Below are 17,888 nucleotides of genomic sequence, written 5' to 3'. Positions count from 1 at the left end.
GCTAGGATTTGATCAACCATTTCAGGTCTTAATTGATTGTTTACGCTTACGGTGGCTTTCAGACAGCACACATTAATTTTTCGTCTCCCCCCTCCTCTTTTCAGAACATAGATGGACTCGTCCTTCTAAACAAATTGTCAAATCGCTGCCCGTGGTGCAAACGTTTTTTAATAAATAAATAAGAACACCGTTTATAAATAAATAATTTATGCAAACCGCCACTTCTTTCAAATTTTTATTGCCGTTGGTTTTCACACCTGATAATGCCCGTTTGTATTATGGTCGAAACGTCGTGAGAATTTTTATTGTTTTATATATTATATTATTTTATTGTTTCCCTTCAACGTGACTTTACAGAAAGAGCTAAGAATATGAATATAGGTGAGTCTTGGTTAAGTCATTTCTGATGAGATTTATTGTAAAGGTACAGTACGGGTTCATGTGTGTTGTGATCAGATTTTAGTTTATCAGATTTTGAGCAGGGAGAGATAGCTCAGGATAAACGCTATTTACAGGTTGTTTTTAGAGTCCTTGAGGCAGAGAGAATGCCCAGGAATATGTAATGTTAGCATTTCTCTGTGGGGTTGGCCTCATTTACAAACTATTCACGGCTACACATGTGTACAGTATTAAACTGGGTGAGCGATTTGGGCGGTTTTTTGAACTCATTGTAATTCTTCTTGATTTGAAGTTTTCGTGACTGCAAGGATCCATACTCTTTGGTTCTTTCGGTAAAGTCACGTAGGTAAAAAAATTTAATAAATTAAATAAAACAAAAATGAAAACTAAATTAAATCACGACGTTTCGGAGGCAACACCAGCTTCCATCATCAGGTGACTTTACCGAAAGAACCAAAGAGTATGGATCATTGTAATTCTGTCTGTGGACAGTTATGAGGATTGGGGTAGTGTTGTAGAGTAGTAATGGGAAACGAAAGAGTGTATAAAGAATATATAATAGATGACAGAAATATGATGAACGATGGACGAATAGAGAGAGATAGGAGGAAGAGAAAGGGAGATGAGGAGGGGATTAAGAGTTAGAAGAGATGATAATGAGGAGCAGATTAACTAAACTAGTATTTATTTTATTTTACCAGCTAGGGCCGACTGAGCTCTATCGTTCCGTCCCTCCCCCCGGGTCGGCACTGTCCATTGCGGGGGGGGGGGGGTGACCTCGTGGGAGGATGGGGAGATTGACAGGAGGGGGAGGGAGCTCCCCTATTGAGTGGTGGGGGGCCGTCATCTACAGTGGGGGGGGGGGCGATTTACGGTGGGGGGCCGTAATCTACAGTGGGGGGAGGGGTGACGACGTGGGAGGATGGGGAGATTGACAGGAGGGGGCCCCCCTAATATACAGCAGCAGGCGTCAGGGTCGGGATCGAACCCACGACCTCCTGCACACCAGGCGAGGTAGTTAACATCTCCTAGCCACCGTGATGATGATGATGAGAGAAGGGGTGATATGGGAGGCTATATAGAGGACTAAGATAGACGGCCAGTAAGATTGGGAGAGTAGCGAGGAGTCGTGACTAGAGGCAGGAGACGACGGGGAAGGCAGAGAGTACACTGGACGATGTAAATTGTGATCCACTCGTGAAATGTCCCGTTTAGCCGAAGTCAGTGGCCTCTTTTCAGTCCAGACACTCCCCTTTATGTAAAGTATCAGAAACTATCTAAAGCGAACGAAAGCGTGTATTTGCAAAACAACAAAAAACTATTTTAAAGACATCTATACATCACACCATTATTCTGCACACCGAACAGCCGCTTGGGACGTTAATCTTGCAGCACTAAACAATTCAACGGATATCGTCTTCCTAAGTTTGACTCATTTAGAACATCTATGAAGAGAGCGAAATGTTTTAAATTGTGACTGACAGGCAAAGCTCTTACAACCGTGCTCATTTTAACAACCGTGACATTTACACATACAGTATATTGCAAGTTAGATCGTACCGTTTTGTTGCCAACTGCTTTGCATTGTGGACCCGCGTTCAGCGATTGTGAAGACAAGGCTTAAGAGGTTTTTTTGGGTTAGATCGCGTAAATATTAAACCCGCAACCACCCGACACAGCAAATTAGTAAGGGTTGCAACGTAAACAGAATGTGGCCAATTCGTTACTGGTACAGCACACCGGTGTGTTGGAGAGCAAATACAGAACATTTACAATCCGAGTACGACGTTTCGCCAGTCATTATAACTAGCTTCGTCAGGCGACAGCCAGATCTGTGGAGAAATTCTATTTTGTTCTTTAAATAGACGGATAGATGTGATGATATCTTGTGATGTGCAAAGGAGGGGGAGATGAAAACATGAATTATAATGGCTATCCGTTGCCGGTTGGGTTATTCATATGGTAATCAGCGTACATTATGCATGCACATAGTTGCGACTTTAACGCCACATTCATATTTACAAGGTCTAACCCAAAAAACCTATATTACAGATATTGGCTGCGAAAGCCTACGTGTTAAACCAAAGCTTAATGGAGCATATTCTTGGTTCTTTCGGTAAAGTCACGTAGACGGAAAACAATGAAATAATACAAATATATTTTTGTTTTATTGTGAAATAATAAAAAAAATATTTATTTTATTGTTTCCCTTCTACGTGACTTTACCGAAATAACCAAGAATATTAATTCCTGCAGTCGCGAAAGCTTTAAATCAAAACTTAATAGAGCAGTGAGCGGGCAGGATGTAGGGGGCGGGGCCAGCGTGGAGTGGGCGTGGCCTGCGGATGTGAGACGTCATAAATTTAGCACCCGCCCCCCACACGTGATCAAGCTCAACGGTGACGGCAAGCAATCATCACGCGCGCGCTGCTCGTCCACGTTATTGCTGGTTGACAAAACGGAAGCCTGTTGCTTGTCGAGGGCGGATCAAGAGTTTTAAACATGAAGCAAGGATTAATAATGAGGCTTCTCCGGGCCTACCTAAGTACTCTCTAACTTTCTATCCTCATCTTCATGTGTTTCTCTAAGTACAGTACATGCATTTCGACGTCTGTGTCTCTCTAGCTCAGTGTATTTGTGTGCATGTGTTTGTCTCTGAGTGTCTCCATGTCTGTATTTATCTGTGTATCCGTGTCTTTGTGTGTGTATGCATGTCTCTGGGTGTGTTATGCTTATTTTTGTGTCTTTATGTATGTGGATGATTTGTGTCTCCATGTTTGTGTGTCGATGTTTATTCGCGGATAATGTTTTTTTTCACATGACTCCTCTTTTCCTCAAAATTCACGGATAATAAGGTTCCATTCCACAAAAATGTATAGAATAATCCGCAGATAATCCTAGATAATGGGCGTGGCCTGCGGGTATGTGACGTCACATAATTAAGCCCCGCTCCTCGCACGTGATCTCACTTCACGGTGACGACACGCAATATCGTAATCACGCACGCTGCTAGTCCACGTTATTCCTGGTTGACAAAACGGGAGCCTGTTGCGTGTCGAGGGGTTTATTAAGGGGTTTCTCAGGGCCTACACACATACCGGCGCGCATGTGTTTGTGTGTGCACAAGTGTCTGGCCATGAAAACCACTGATAATGTTGCGTTACCTACAACATAACAGAGTGTCTGCACACACTCAATGTTGCTCAACCATATATCTCTCGTGTGTCTCAGTGCTTCCGTCTATATGTGTCTCTCTACATCTCTGTCTTTGTACTTTACCTTCCTCTCCTTATTTCTACGTGTGTTTCTAAGTCTAGTACCTGCATGTTGCTCAACCATATATCTCTTAGGTGTCTCAGTGCTTCTGTCTATATGTCTCTCGCCATCTCTGTCTTTGTGCTTTACCTTTCTCTACTTATCTCTATGTGTGTCTCTAAGTCCAGTACCTGCATCTCGGTGTCTGTTTGTGTCTCTCGATCTCTGTATTGGTGTGCTTGTGTGTGTCTCTGAATGTCTCCATGTTTCTGTGTGTCTCTATATTTCTCCGTGTATCCATGTCGTTGTGTGTTTATTATGCATGTTTCAGTGGGTATGTTCTGTCTGTTTTTGTGTCTTTACGTATTTTCGCGTGTGTCCATGTTTGTGTATCTGGATAATATGATGTATGTTTCACGTGACTCTTATCCGCAAAATTTACGGATAATAGGGTTACATAATACGATGTACTCTTGGATTCCTTCCATTCCTTGGCTGCTACACCACTAATATTTTCGACCTTCCGTAATTTCTTATGGTGACAGGTCCTGCCAAAGCCCACCAAATTGTTGTAATTAGTTGCATATGGGTGCCCGACCCTATGCATATCAGTAATCACATTCTGGAAAATACCAATTAATTTCAATTACCCATGAACCTGACGTTTTTAGACTATGAAAAGGCATTCTACTCAGAAATATCAATATGCATATTCGGAGGGAAATCAGACAAGCTGACACTTTTCCCAGAATTATTCACAGTGAAATTAGGAAAATATAATTTAATTGGAGAAACATACACATACAGTAGAACCCCACTTAACGACCACCCCAGTTGACAACTAACAACGGACCTCCATAGAGCCCATTGTGTATTGTATAGTGTAGTGTATAGTAGCGGAGTGTATAGTAGTGTAGGGCCTCCATAGAGCCCAATGTGTTCGCTTACCGACCATTCCTATGTCAACGATGGGCGTACGACGAGCACGCGACTGCTCATTTCGGCCAATCGGCAAGCTTCAAAGTGATCTGACCAGGCCTCGGCCAATCAGTGATGTCTATTCATGAGCATTGGGAATTGTTTACATTTGGTGTTGGCTGCCTTTGAAGTGGAAACATATCTTTTGAATTCTTGGTGTACTTTATTTCCTATACTCGCTTCACGACCAAATCACTTAACCGGTTTCATAGAACCAATTACCGTCGTTAAGAGGGCTTCTATTGTTTTTATTAATGGAGAAAATATAAACCATCTCGTCATAAGAATGTGTAATAGCCTCCTTTGGCTCAGGGCTGTAAACGGGAGATGATCACTGCCCCAATTCTCATTTTAGCAGGAACTCAGTTTGGCCCAACATTTCTCATTCTCAGAGATGTTATTTTGAAAAATAACCACCTAAAAACTGTCGCAAAAAAAACTGCTGTATTTATGCTACTCACCACTTTTTTATAACTAACCCTATCCTTTCCTTCTTTATGGCTGCAGGATTCCCGCTTAGCAGGGAACTGGAACCAAAGAATGTGCACATTGTTAAGACATATGTAATTATGGAGCAATATATCGGCTGGGGGCTGCATTTCGTACAGCGCGGAGAATATATACAACTGGTTTCACTTACTCCTGGAAGTTATGCTCAACGAAACGGAATACTGCAGCCAGGTAAGACACTGCACACATGCACGGGCCAAGCAAGTACTGCGATATGAGGTGTAGGGATGCCCATTATGTTTTTGATGTTTTTTTAAAACAACAGTACATCAGACGTGGCCACGTGGTTCAGAGGTCAGAACACTGAACTGAGAGCCTTTGAGATCCTGAATTCAGATCTGGGTTTCAGCTGCCTGTGACTAAAACAGGTTTGGTCTCAGCTCGGTCAACAATGATGACATGTTTGGTAACATCACGTGAAATTTGGTGTTAAAATTATTCTGATGAAATTCGAGCACAGAGACTGATGGGGCAAGTTCTAATAGTGGGCACCTATGAAGAGTTGTACATTGGCGTGGTGAGCACCTCACCCAGCCACATTTGTATTCCCAATGCTGATGTTTACACAATGCACCAGGTGCTCATTTAAGATAGAATTGATCTCGGAAAGGCCCAGGACACCATTTAGATATCATTCATTACAGTTGATGTCACTGGATTTATGGTGCAGTGCGTAAATCCCTGCACCACTGCTCCAAACACGTGGCAATTTCCATTCACCACGACACTTGTGTGAGGCTATATATATTTCAAGGTCGTTGTTGTGTCCACACAACATCACCCGGTATTCACCACTAAGTGGCAGTGACATCACCACGGCGCCTGTGCCAGGCCAGATGCACTTTGAGGCCATGTAAAGTGTCGAAGGTTCGCTGACTGGAGGTCACCTGACACAACCAGGTGCCATGGTTTGACTGAGATACCTGGCAGATGCACCAGCTGACCACCCTCCTGTGCCAACTTACCGCATTTTAGCTGCCTGGCACTCCGCTAGTCATTGTGAGCGTCGCTCCTCTGCCCTCCGTTGTTGTTGGAGGGCGACTGCCTCCAACTGCCTGGGTAGCGTCCTTCATGAGCTTCCTCCAAAGAGGACGATCTTGACACCGCTGGTACCAGTCTTTGGCGAATCCACTCAGCTCCACATCAGCCCATCTATTTTCCAGCCCGTGTTGTGCCCGTTTAGCCCCCTCTATCTGGCCAAACAGAAGATGCTTAGGCATACAGTGGCTGGACATGTCAGCTACATGACCCAGCTAACGCAGCCTTACCTTCCAGAGGAGCTCACTGATAGAATTTGTAAGCTCCTCACGCAATACAGCTTGGTTAAATGCAGGATGGATCATAGGCAGGCCAGCCTGAATTTTCTACCTGGCATAGATGTTCCATTAGAGGGATCCACGTTTCACAAGCATAGATAAGGGAGGGCATGACTAGCCGTCAAGCTTTGTGTAGAGCGATAGACCAGGACACTTCCACACAACAGTATGCAGGCAATGAAAAGATGCCGCCTAACTGATTCGGAGTGAGACCTCACCTGTCAAACCAGAGCTAGTCATAAGCATACTTCCCAGGTATGGAAAACTCTCCACTCTCTCCACAACTACTCCATCACCAGTGGGGAGTTGATGGGGTGAATTGTTTGATGGCACAAAATACCCAGGCAGATGCTTAGTTTCGGTGAGGCTGATGGTAAGACGTCACCTCTTAGTGGCACACTCCAGGTATAGCAGCAGTGCCTCCAACTCCTCTGAGTGAACAGCAATTACCCACGACAGCCTGGAATTTAAGAGCTTCCCATACCTCACCGCCACACTCCCCCACCACCTTCATTATTTTGTTCAAAGAAAGTGCCACTCCTTGTGGTTTGGCAGTTTACTGCCCCGAGTGGAAAACAGTTCACTCATGATAACTGGAGCCAGAACCGATATACTGGACCTCGTGTATTCCACAGAGGTCCAGGTGGTACCCGTCCATATCCTGCCAAAGGAGTTGCAGCCTCACCTCTGTAATGATAATTTGAACATTCCACGTGGCCAATCGCAGCAATAACCTGTTCCTGGAGGAACCCCAAGATGGGGGGGGGGGGGGGGGGGGTGGGGTTCATTCCATCTCTGCCAAATGGAGTTTGACCAGTAGGCGTCATAAACACTTGTCCTCTGGGGCCTCCAGCATGAGCTTATTTCAGTGTTTCCACCATGGTGCTTGGTAGAACAAGTGCAGCCCCTCGCACACACATGTCCATACAAAGACGTACATACAAGCACATGCACAAACATGAGCTAATTAGCAGATGAACGTTGTGTCTGTTTCACTCCACAGGAGATGTGCTGTTCAAGGTGGGGAAGGCAAAATTGCTTGGCTTCAGACTCTTACACATCTCATCCATGGTGAACGCGATAAAGACTGGTACTGCTATACGCGTCACTGTGTACAGGAACTTCATCCCACTGCTGGGGCAATGGTACGTACGATGCATGCCAACAGACAGGACCCTGTGTCCGTTATATTTGTATTTTCTTGAAATAACAAGGACACATATACCAAGAAAAAGGAAACCCACTCCCAAATTTTAACAAATGAGCATTGCGGGAAAACTTACTCACCTGTTAACTGTGTCACCACGCTGTGCAGACATGTTATGCACCAAGCAGCCTCAGTATGGAATTGCACATTAACTGCAGTAGCATTGGATTTCACCATCCACAATTGGCTTGTGATTTCAGATGATGTCAGTGGTGTTTTCGCCTTACCCTTAGAATGTGTTTTTTTCTTTTTGCATATAATCACTAACTTATGCATTTCATTCCCATGCTCACCTGTTTAGTATATTTGAATTTGAAATTATCGTAGCACTAGCGGAGGTTTTTAAATATTATTTGGCATAGATATAAAATCCTTTTCTGTTGATTGTTCACGCAAGATAATCCTCCCTTGCACCATGAGCACCAAAACTGAAAGGTGGGCATTTCCTGAAAAGCGGGCATAGCCAAGTGCCAAATGTGTGGTTTGGATTAAAGGTAGGGTATTGGGAGGTCTCATACCTCCTGTCGATTTAGGAAATTGGTTAGGTTCATTGGGTAGACAAGTCCTCGTGGCTGCTTGGCTAGTTGATTGTGACTAGCTACTTGCCCGTTTTCTCCATTCTATTGCAAAGTTCAGCCTTTTGACATTCTTGCCACTTTTTTTTGTCGTGTGTTCACAGCACCACCAATACCACTGCTGCTGTTGCTGCTCCGGATGCTGGCCATGCGACCAGGGCAACAACGTGCTCGCGGTGCAGGGCGTCCCACTACCCGCTGGGGAAGGGTAAGTAGCAGACAGCATTGCCCACTCGGGGGAAGAGGGGGTAGCCAAAATGTATTCATTAAACGTTGGAAACAATTTAATATATTTCTTATTATTATTTATTATCTTACCTCACTTAAACACAATATCAAAATATAGTCAATCATAGTGCGGAAAGAAGGAGGAAGATACATAGTTTGTCTTGTAATATGATGAGTGTGGATGGTAGAGCTCAGGTAACGGTCAACCTTGTGAATTGAGTCCTTGATATGAGCACAAGTATCAAGATGTGAAATTTATGAGAACTATAGCCGTGGTAGTACCTATACATTAATAATGAGGAAACGAATGAATGACAGAGGATTGCTGGCATGAATAAATGAGCGCCGCAACATCAATCAATGAAAGTGCTTAGTGGTGGATCCATTGAGCAGGGTTGGGGGCAGGAATTAGGTGACCTTCCCAAAGAAAATTCCAACTTTTACCAAAAGGTATTTTGAACATCGATGCAATCATTGCTCTGTGCTTGTGTTTCCAATACTGACCACTGTCCGTTTAATATCTCTCCACTCTTTCCCCCACAGTGTCCCCACGGAAACTGTCCATGCAGACCACTGGACCGTCTGCTCACAGCAAAGTGGTACTTCACGGGGACACCTGTGCAGACCATAATAAAAAGGAACAGTTTAAAAAAGACTTACAGGAGGAGCAGCAGCCACATCAGCAAAAGCAGAAAAAGTGAGTAAAAGCAAGCACAGTAAACAGTCTGCAGATGCGTTGCCACTGCAGCTGCACAAACGCACAATCAGCAGACACACGGCTAGCGGAGAGGGATTCTAGCACGGCACAATCAAGGGGCAGGTCGACGCCGCTGTCCAAACGGATGAGCTGGCCGTTGATCCACTGTGGGATGCCGTGAGCTGGGACAACTCGGACAGCCATTCCAGCAGACACAGAGGAAAATTCGAGACGTCATGCCGGAATCAGACCAACCCTCCCATTGAGTTTTCATCCCTAGCCCATCTAGCGAGCGATAATGGTTGGTTTTCTCAGAGGAGAGAGAAATTGGTGAAGATCTGACATGATGGGCACAATAACACCTTAAACCCTTGATCAAAAGGGGGTGGTTGGTGAGCCATGACATTGCCAGAAACCCTGGAGAGTCAGGCCGCATTGTAGGTGAAGTAACGAGTGATGAACACAACGTAGGGATAAAAAATCGTCAAAGGGCTGCTACAAAGTGTTTTGAGGAATAGGTTAGCTTGCATAGTGATTATAACTTGGGAAAACCTCCAGCTCCATATGAATAGCAGTTGTGTACGGTTGTGTCATGGTTGTTGTGGATAGTGTAGGTTATTGAGTGGTTGTGGCTAGCTATGGTTCTTTACTGTAAGAATTGCGATAGCCTTTCTCACATAGTAAACGTAATTTATAGTGAACATAATTTATTACACTCTATTCAACTATGATAAACTGATAGTTGATTACAACTAGCTACTTTGCCCTTATTCTGTATTCTATTGTGGAGTTCAGCCTTTTGACATTCTTGCCGCTTATTGTTTCTTGTGTTCACAGCAAGGAACATGCTACCATGACAGCCGTGAGCACCACCACCAATGTCACTGCTGCTGCTCCGGCTAATGGCCTCACCACCAGAGCAAGCACATCCCCACAGGCCAGGGAGTCCCATAACTCGCTGATGAAGAGTAAGTAGCAAACGGCATTGCCAACTCGGGGGAGGATGGGGCAGCCAGAATTAATTGATTAAACGTTTGAAACAATGATTTGACTGAAACAGTTTCAAAGTTGTTTCTGTGCTGCACTGCGAATTATGAGCTGCGGCTAACATGAGTGGTGAGTTATATTTAGAACAGATTCCAGGTTGTATTTTGCACCCACCTGCAGTGACGAGCACAGTGACGAATGGTAAAATACTTCCCATGACTTTCGTGGCATGGGGGAGGTGTTGGTAATGGATTGACAAAGGGCTATATATTTCTTATTATTTATGATCTTACAACAGACTTAAACACAAGATCATAAGATAGTCAAACAGAGTGTGGAAAGAAGGAGGAAGATAGTTTGTCCTCTAATATAATGTGTGTGCATGGTAGAGCTCAGGAAAGGGTCAACCTAGTAAATTGAGTCCTTGACATTAGCAGATGGATCAAGATATTAAATTTATGATAACTATGGCCGTGGTAATAACTATCCATTATTGTGAGGAAGCCAATGAACGACAGGATTGCTGGCATAAATCAATGAGCGCCGCAACATCAATCAATCAAAGTGCTTCGTCGTGGATCTATTGAGCAGGGTTGGGGGCAGGAATTAGGTGACCTTACCAAAGAAAATTTCAACGTTTGCCAAAAGGTATTTTGAACATCGATGCAATCATCGCTCTGTGCTTGTTTCCAATACTGACCACTGTCCGTTTAATCTCTCTCTGCTCTGTCTCCCACAGTGTCCCCTGGGAAAGACTTGCAGGAGCAGCAGCAGCCGCATCAGCTACAGCAGAAAAAAACAATTCAGCTTGAATTCATGCGCGTTGGTTACGAGCGGACTGTAGAAATTGTCATACCAGAGTCCAGGGTGGGGTCGACTCAGGGCACCTGCAAGGGACAGGAGGTGGAAAAGGAGGCGATCATGGTGCAGTCCCGGAAGAAGGAAGTCCTCTCAGAGTGAGTAAAAGCAAGCACAGTGAACAATCTGCAGATGCTTTGCCACTGCAGCTGCACAAACTCACAATCAGCAGATACACGGCTACCGGAGCGGGATGCTAGCACGGCACAATCAAGGGGCAGTTCGACGCCGCTGTCCAAACGGACGAGCTGGCCGGTGATCCACCGTGGGATGCCGTGAGCTGGGACAACTCAGACAGCCGTTCCAGCAGCAGTGACAGGGACATGAATGGTGCTGAGAGTGAGCTGGGATTGACGTATCTCTTTTGAAAGCTAGGCTGTGCTCACCTCAGCAGACACAGAGGCGAATTCGAGATGTCGTCCCGGAATCAGACCAACCCTCTCATTGAGTTTTCATCCCTAGCCTGTCTAGCGAGTGATAATGGTCTGGGTTTTCTCAGAGGAGAGAGAAATTGGTGAAGATCTGGCATGATGGGCACAATAACGCCTTAAACCCTTAATCAAACGGGGGTGGTTGGTGAGCCATGACATTGCCAGAAACCCTGGAGTCAGGCCGCAGTGCAGGTTAAGTAACGAGTGATGAACACAACGCAGGGATAAGCAATCGTTAAAGGGCTGCTGCAAAGTGTTTTGAGGAATAGCGTTCCACTTGCATCGTGATTACAGCTTGGGAAAACATTCAGCTACGTATGAATAACAGTTGTGTACGGTTGTGGCATGGTTGTTGTGGATAGTGGAGGTTATTGAGTGGTTGTGGCTATGCTTCTTTGTTGTAAGAATTGCGATAGCCTTTCTCACATGGTAAACATTATTTATGGTGAATATAATTTATTCCACATTAATCAACTATGATAAACTAATAGTTTATTACGACTAACTACTTGCCCCTTATTCTGCATTCTAATGCAGAGTTCAGCCTTTTGACATTCTTGCCGCTTGTTGTTTCTTGTGTTCACAGCAAGGAAGATGCCACCACGACTACCGTGAGCACCGCCACCACCACCACCAATGTCACCGCCGCTGCTCGGGATAATGACCCCGCCATCAGAGCATGCACGTGCCAACAGCCCAGGGAGTTCCACGACTCGCTGATAAAGAGTAAGTAGCAGACGGCATTGCCAACTGAGGGGAAAAGGGGGCAGCCAGAATGAATTAATTAATTGTCTGAAACAATTTTATATATATATTTGTTATTATTTATGATCTTACAACACTTAAACACAAGATCAAAAGATAGTCAAGCAGAGTGTGGAAAGAAGGAGAAAGATACGTAGTTTGTCCTCTAATATAGTGTGTGTGTATGGTAGAGCTCAGAAAACGGTCAACCTAGTAAATTGAGTCCTTGACATTAGCAGAGGTATCAAGATATTAAATTTATGATAACTATGGCCGTGGTAATAACTATCCATTATTGATGAGGAAGCCAATGAACAACAGGATGGCTGGCATGAATCAATGATCGTCACAGCATCAATCAATCAAAGTGCTTCGTCGTGGATCTTTTGAGCAGGGTTGGGGGCAGGAATTAGGTGACCTTACCAAAGAAAATTTCAACGTTTGCCAAAAGGTATTTTGAACATCGATGCAATCATCGCTCTGTGCTTGTGTTTCCAATACTGACCACTGTCCGTTTAATCTCGCTCTGCTCTGTCTCCCACAGTGTCCCCTGGGAAAGACTTGCAGGAGCAGCAGCAGCCGCATCAGCTAAAGCAGAAAAAAACAATTCAGCTTGAATTCATGCGCGTTGGCTACGAGCGGACTGTGGAAATTGACATTCCAGAGTCCATGGTGGGGTCAACTCAGGGACAGAAGATGGAAAAGGAGGCGGTCACGGTGCAGTCCCGGAAGAAGGAAGTCCTCTCGCAGTGAGTAAAAGCAAGCACAGTGAAAAATCTGCAGATGCTTTGCCACTGCAGCTGAACAAACGCACAATCAGCAGACACACGGCTAGCGGAGCGGGATGCTAGCACGGCACAATCAAGGGGCAGGTCGACGCCGCTGTCCAAACGGACGAGTTGGCCATTGATCCACCATGGGATGCCGTGAGCTGGGAGAACTCGGACAGCCGTTCCAGCAGCAGTGACAGGGACATAATGGTGCTGAGAGTGAGCTGGGATTGACGTATCTTTTGAAAGCAAGGCTGTGCTCACCTCAGCAGACACAGAGGCGAATTTGAGACGTCATGCCGGAATCAGACCAACCCTCCTATTGAGTTTTCATCCCTAGCCCTTCGAGCGAGTGATAATGGTCTGGGTTTTCTCAGAGGAGAGAGAAATTGGTGAAGATCTGACATGATGGGCACAATAACACCTTAAACCCTTGATCAAAAGGGGGTGGTTGGTGAGCCATGACATTGCCAGATACCCTGGAGAGTCAGGCCGCAGTGTAGGTGAAGTAATGAGTGATGAACACAACGCAGGGATAAACAATGGTTAAAGGGCTGCTGCAAAGTGTTTTGAGGAACAGAGGTCCACTTGCGTCATGATTACAGCTTGGGAAGACCTCCAGCTACATATGAATAACAGTTGTGTACGGTTGTGGCATGGTTGTTGTGGATAGTGGAGGTTATTGAGTGGTTGTAGCTATGCTTCTTTGTTGTTAGAATTGCGATAGCCTTTCTCACATGGTAAACATAATTTATGGTAAACATTATTTATTCCACTATAATCAACTATGATAAACTAATAGTTGATTACGACTAGCTACTTGCCCCTTATTCTGCATTCTATTGCAGAGTTCAGCCTTTTGACATTCTTGCCGCTTGTTGTTTCTTGTGTTCACAGCAAGGAAAATGCCACCACGACTGCCGTGAGCGCCGCCACCACCACCACCAATGTCACCGCCGCTGCTCGTGATAATGACCCCGCCATCAGAGCATGCACGTGCCCACATCCCAGGGAGTTTCACGACTCGCTGATAGAGCGTAAGTAGCAGTCGGCATTGCCAACTCGGGGGGGGGGGGAGGGGGCAGCCAGACTGAATTAATTAATCGTTTGAAACAATATGATGGAAACATATTCTTAGTTTTTTCGGTAAAGTCACGTTGAAGAGAAACAACAAAATAACAAAATATATATAAAACAATAAAAAATTCTCACGACGTTTCGACCATAACTCAAACGGTCATCATCAGGTGTGATGATGACCGTTGATGACCGTTTGAGTTATGGTCGAAACGTCGTGAGAATTTTTTATTGTTTTATATATATTTTGTTATTTTGTTGTTTCTCTTCAACGTGACTTTACCGAAAAAACTAAGAATATTAATTACTGCAGTCACGAAAGCTTTAAATCAAAATATGATGGAAACAGTTGCAAAGTTGTTTCTGTGCTGCACTGTGAATTGAGCCACAGCTAACATGAGTGGTGAGTGATATTTAGGACAGATCCTGGGTTGCGTTGTGCACCCACCTGCAGTGAAAAGCACAGTGACGAAGAGTATAACCCTTCCCATGACTTTCGTGGCATGGGGGAGGTATTTTTCAATAAGTAATGGATTGACAAAGGGCTGTATATTTCTTATTACTTATCTTACAACACTTAAGCACAAGATCGTAAGATAGTGCAACAGAGTGTGCAAAGAATGATGAAGGTAGTTTGTCCTCTAATATGATGAGTGTATGGTCGAGCTCAGGAAACGGTCAACCAAGTAAATTGAGTCCTTGACATTAGCAGATGTATCCAGATGTAACATTTATGACAACTATGGCCGTGGTAATAACTATGCATTAGTGATGAGGAAGCCAATGAATGACAGGATGGCTTGCATGAATCAATGAGCGCCGCAGCATCAATCACTCAATCAAAGTGCTTCATGGTGGATCCATTGAGCAGGGTTGTGTAGGAATTAGGTAACCTTACCAAAGAAAATTCCAACGTTTACCAAAAGCTATTTTGAACATCGATGCAATCAACGCTCGGCGCTTGTGTTTCCAATATTGACCCCTGTCGGTTTCTTCCCTCTCTGCTCTGTCTACCACAGTGCCCGCTGTGAAGCTGTACGCACCAACCAGCAGGTGGACTCTCCAAAGCCACCTACTATACAAGAGCAGCCGTGCAGTCCTCGAGCAACAGGATCTCAAAGAATATGCACAGTGGCAATATCAGCAGCAGCAGGAGCATATTCAGCGCAGCTCTTTGAGACAGGAGCGGGCACAGGAGCGGGCGCAGGAGCGGGCGCAGGAGCCGTCGCAGGAGCGGACACAGGAGCCATCGCAGGAGCCGGCGCAGGAGCCGTCGCAGGAGCGGACACAGGAGCGGACACAGGAGCGGGCGCAGGAGCCGGCGCAGGAGGCGGCGCAGGAGCGGGCACAGGAGCCGATCGCCGCCAAGATCCACAAGAAGAGAGGCCTCTGGAAGCGACTTAGGACATTCTTCTGCTGTTGAATATAATTTTTTACAGAGACCTGTTAGCATCTGAAATGGATGTGGATACAGCCACATTTGTCGATGTGATTTGTAAATATTTTTCATAATGTATCAAGAGTTAAGATTATAATGTACATTTTTTATTGAGGTACTGCGTGCTGGGAATGTAACTAAATATTCTGATTCTGACTTACCGTGAGTCCTGATGCTGGCTTTATTGTCGGAAGGGGTGCAATCAGTCAACACAATTGTACACACGGGGCAGGCATGCACACGCACACATAAAGAGATACACGGGGCACGCGCGTACAAATACCCGCCATTCGCCACTAAGTGACGGTGATGTCACCACGCTGCCTGTGGTATGCCAGGTGCATTTTGAGTTCACGTGAAGTGTCGAAGGCTCACTGACAGTGGGTCATGGTATAGACTCAGGTACAATGGGTTGACTGAGATGACTGGCAGATGCACCACCTGTGCCCCCTGCTGTGCCATCTTTCTGTGTTTTAGCCGCCTGGCTCTCCGCTCGTCGTGAGCGTCGCTCCTTTTCCCTCTCGTTGTTGGAAGGCGACTGCATCCAACTGCCCAGTGGCGTCCTTCACGAGCCTCCTCCAGAGGCCGATCTTGACAAGTCCACTCAGCTCCAAAACTTCCTGTACTACATCGGTCCATCTCTTCTCTAACCCGTACCATGACCGTTAATCCCCCTTTATCCAGCAAAAAGAAGCCTGGTTAAGCCCATGATGGATCATAGGCAAGCCATCCTGAATCTTTCTAATCAGCGCAGATGTTCTATTAGAGGGGTCCACGTTTCACAAGCATAGAGAAGGGATGGAATGACTGTGGCAGAGAAGACCCAAAGCTTCGTGTGCAGCGACAGATCAGGGTTGGGATCAAACCCACGACCTTTTTGCATAGCAGACGAGGTAGTGACATGTCGTCACCACAGCTGGAACTGCTAAACACCATTTTACGGTTTTGTTTTTCATGCTGTGAGACATGTTTCATGATTAATGTTATCTTCGCAAACATAGTTGTTGCCTGTACGAGTACCTGCATCTGTAAAACTATTAAAAGTGGGTGTAACCACGCTACACGTGTACCAGGCCTACGCCTTGTTTATTTTACTTAAAATGTAACGTATTCGCATCAAACTTGTAAAATGCACCAATTCCGTTATGAACGCTTTGTCGCGGAGTTTATTGGGCCAACATTTCTGGTCAACAGTGCCACAAAGTGTTCCATTGGTCCGTTTATTACATTGCGTTTCTGAAAACGTGTTTATTGACAGACTTGTCAGGACAGATCATAAGGGAAACATTGTTAAGAAACATTTATTTTACATGTGTTCACAGCGCAGGATTGTGATGAGGGTTCAGTAACTAAAAAGTGTATGGCCCCAAACAGCTCAAGGGGTCCTGGATGCATCATGGGTGGTGGGTAGGTGGTGGGGGGGTGATTCGTGGTTGGTGGGGGGTGGGTGAGTGGTGGGGGAGCGCCATCTACAGTGGGGATGTGTGGTGCCACAACAGCGAAGCCGCTCCGTCGAAACCGGGGCCGTCGCTGTGCTGCTGCGACCGAGAATGTTATCTTCGCAAACATAGTTGTTGCCTGTACGAGTACCTGCATCTGTAAAACTATTAAAAGTGGGTGTAACCACGCTACACGTGTACCAGGCCTACGCCTTGTTTATTTTACTTAAAATGTAACGTATTCGCATCAAACTTGTAAAATGCACCAATTCCGTTATGAACGCTTTGTCGCGGAGTTTATTGGGCCAACATTTCTGGTCAACAGTGCCACAAAGTGTTCCATTGGTCCGTTTATTACATTGCGTTTCTGAAAACGTGTTTATTGACAGACTTGTCAGGACAGATCATAAGGAAAACATTGTTAAGAAACATTTATTTTACATGTGTTCACAGCGCAGGATTGTGATGAGGGTTCAGTAACTAAAAAGTGTATGGCCCCAAACAGCTCAAGGGGTCCTGGATGCATCATGGGTGGTGGGTAGGTGGTGGGGGGGTGATTCGTGGTTGGTGGGGGGTGGGTGAGTGGTGGGGGAGCGCCATCTACAGTGGGGATGTGTGGTGCCACAACAGCGAAGCCGCTCCGTCGAAACCGGGGCCGTCGCTGTGCTGCTGCGACCGAGAAGCCACCCGGCTCCCGTCACAGCACTTCCCCCGCCACCCTCCCCCCCCCTAAACACACACACTCAAGTAGGGCCTCATGGGGAGGGGGGGGGGCACCTCTCCTGAGTTTTTACCCGAGAGGCCCCCTCATGGGGGTGCTCCACGGTTTCTCAGGGTCAGGGAATTGGCAGCCCCCCCCCCCCAGGCCAAATGGCACTGCGGCGCCGTGGCTTAACTTAAAATTGAATCACCACGTCGAACTCACTGAGAACCGCAGTGAGGAGATGCCCAGGACACACGCGGACCAGCAGACAGGTGG

At 45.7% G+C, this 17,888-nt stretch overlaps 2 protein-coding genes across 3 annotated transcripts; both read left to right on the top strand.

Moving 5' to 3' along the window:
• The first annotated feature begins 244 nt into the window (after positions 1-244).
• Positions 245-12,182, top strand: LOC116954035 (uncharacterized). 2 transcript variants are annotated; one of them, XM_076051945.1, is made up of 8 exons: positions 245-381; positions 5,140-5,313; positions 7,462-7,603; positions 8,345-8,448; positions 9,012-9,165; positions 10,003-10,133; positions 10,892-11,108; positions 12,028-12,182. In XM_076051945.1, exons 1-8 carry the CDS (start codon positions 372-374, stop codon positions 12,173-12,175), a joined length of 1,080 nt encoding a protein of 359 aa, XP_075908060.1. In that variant the 5' UTR covers positions 245-371; the 3' UTR covers positions 12,176-12,182. The 2 variants fall into 2 exon arrangements, with proteins under 2 accessions (XP_075908060.1, XP_075908059.1); XM_076051944.1 differs by lacking the exon at positions 245-381 and adding an exon at positions 2,642-2,944.
• A 128-nt stretch (positions 12,183-12,310) lies between these two features.
• LOC142905387 (uncharacterized) lies at positions 12,311-17,098 on the top strand. Its single transcript, XM_076051943.1, has 3 exons — positions 12,311-12,934; positions 13,853-13,992; positions 15,052-17,098. Exons 1-3 carry the CDS (start codon positions 12,807-12,809, stop codon positions 15,453-15,455), a joined length of 672 nt encoding a protein of 223 aa, XP_075908058.1. The 5' UTR covers positions 12,311-12,806; the 3' UTR covers positions 15,456-17,098.
• Positions 17,099-17,888: the final 790 nt, after the last annotated feature.

Source organism: Petromyzon marinus, chromosome 53, assembly GCF_048934315.1.
Source record: "Petromyzon marinus isolate PM22_M1 ecotype Great Lakes invasive population chromosome 53, UKy_Petmar_22M1.pri1.0, whole genome shotgun sequence".
Classification (NCBI taxonomy): Eukaryota; Metazoa; Chordata; class Hyperoartia; order Petromyzontiformes; family Petromyzontidae; genus Petromyzon; species Petromyzon marinus.
Note: the sequence above shows the minus strand (reverse complement) of the source record. Positions and strands in the feature narration are given on the sequence as shown.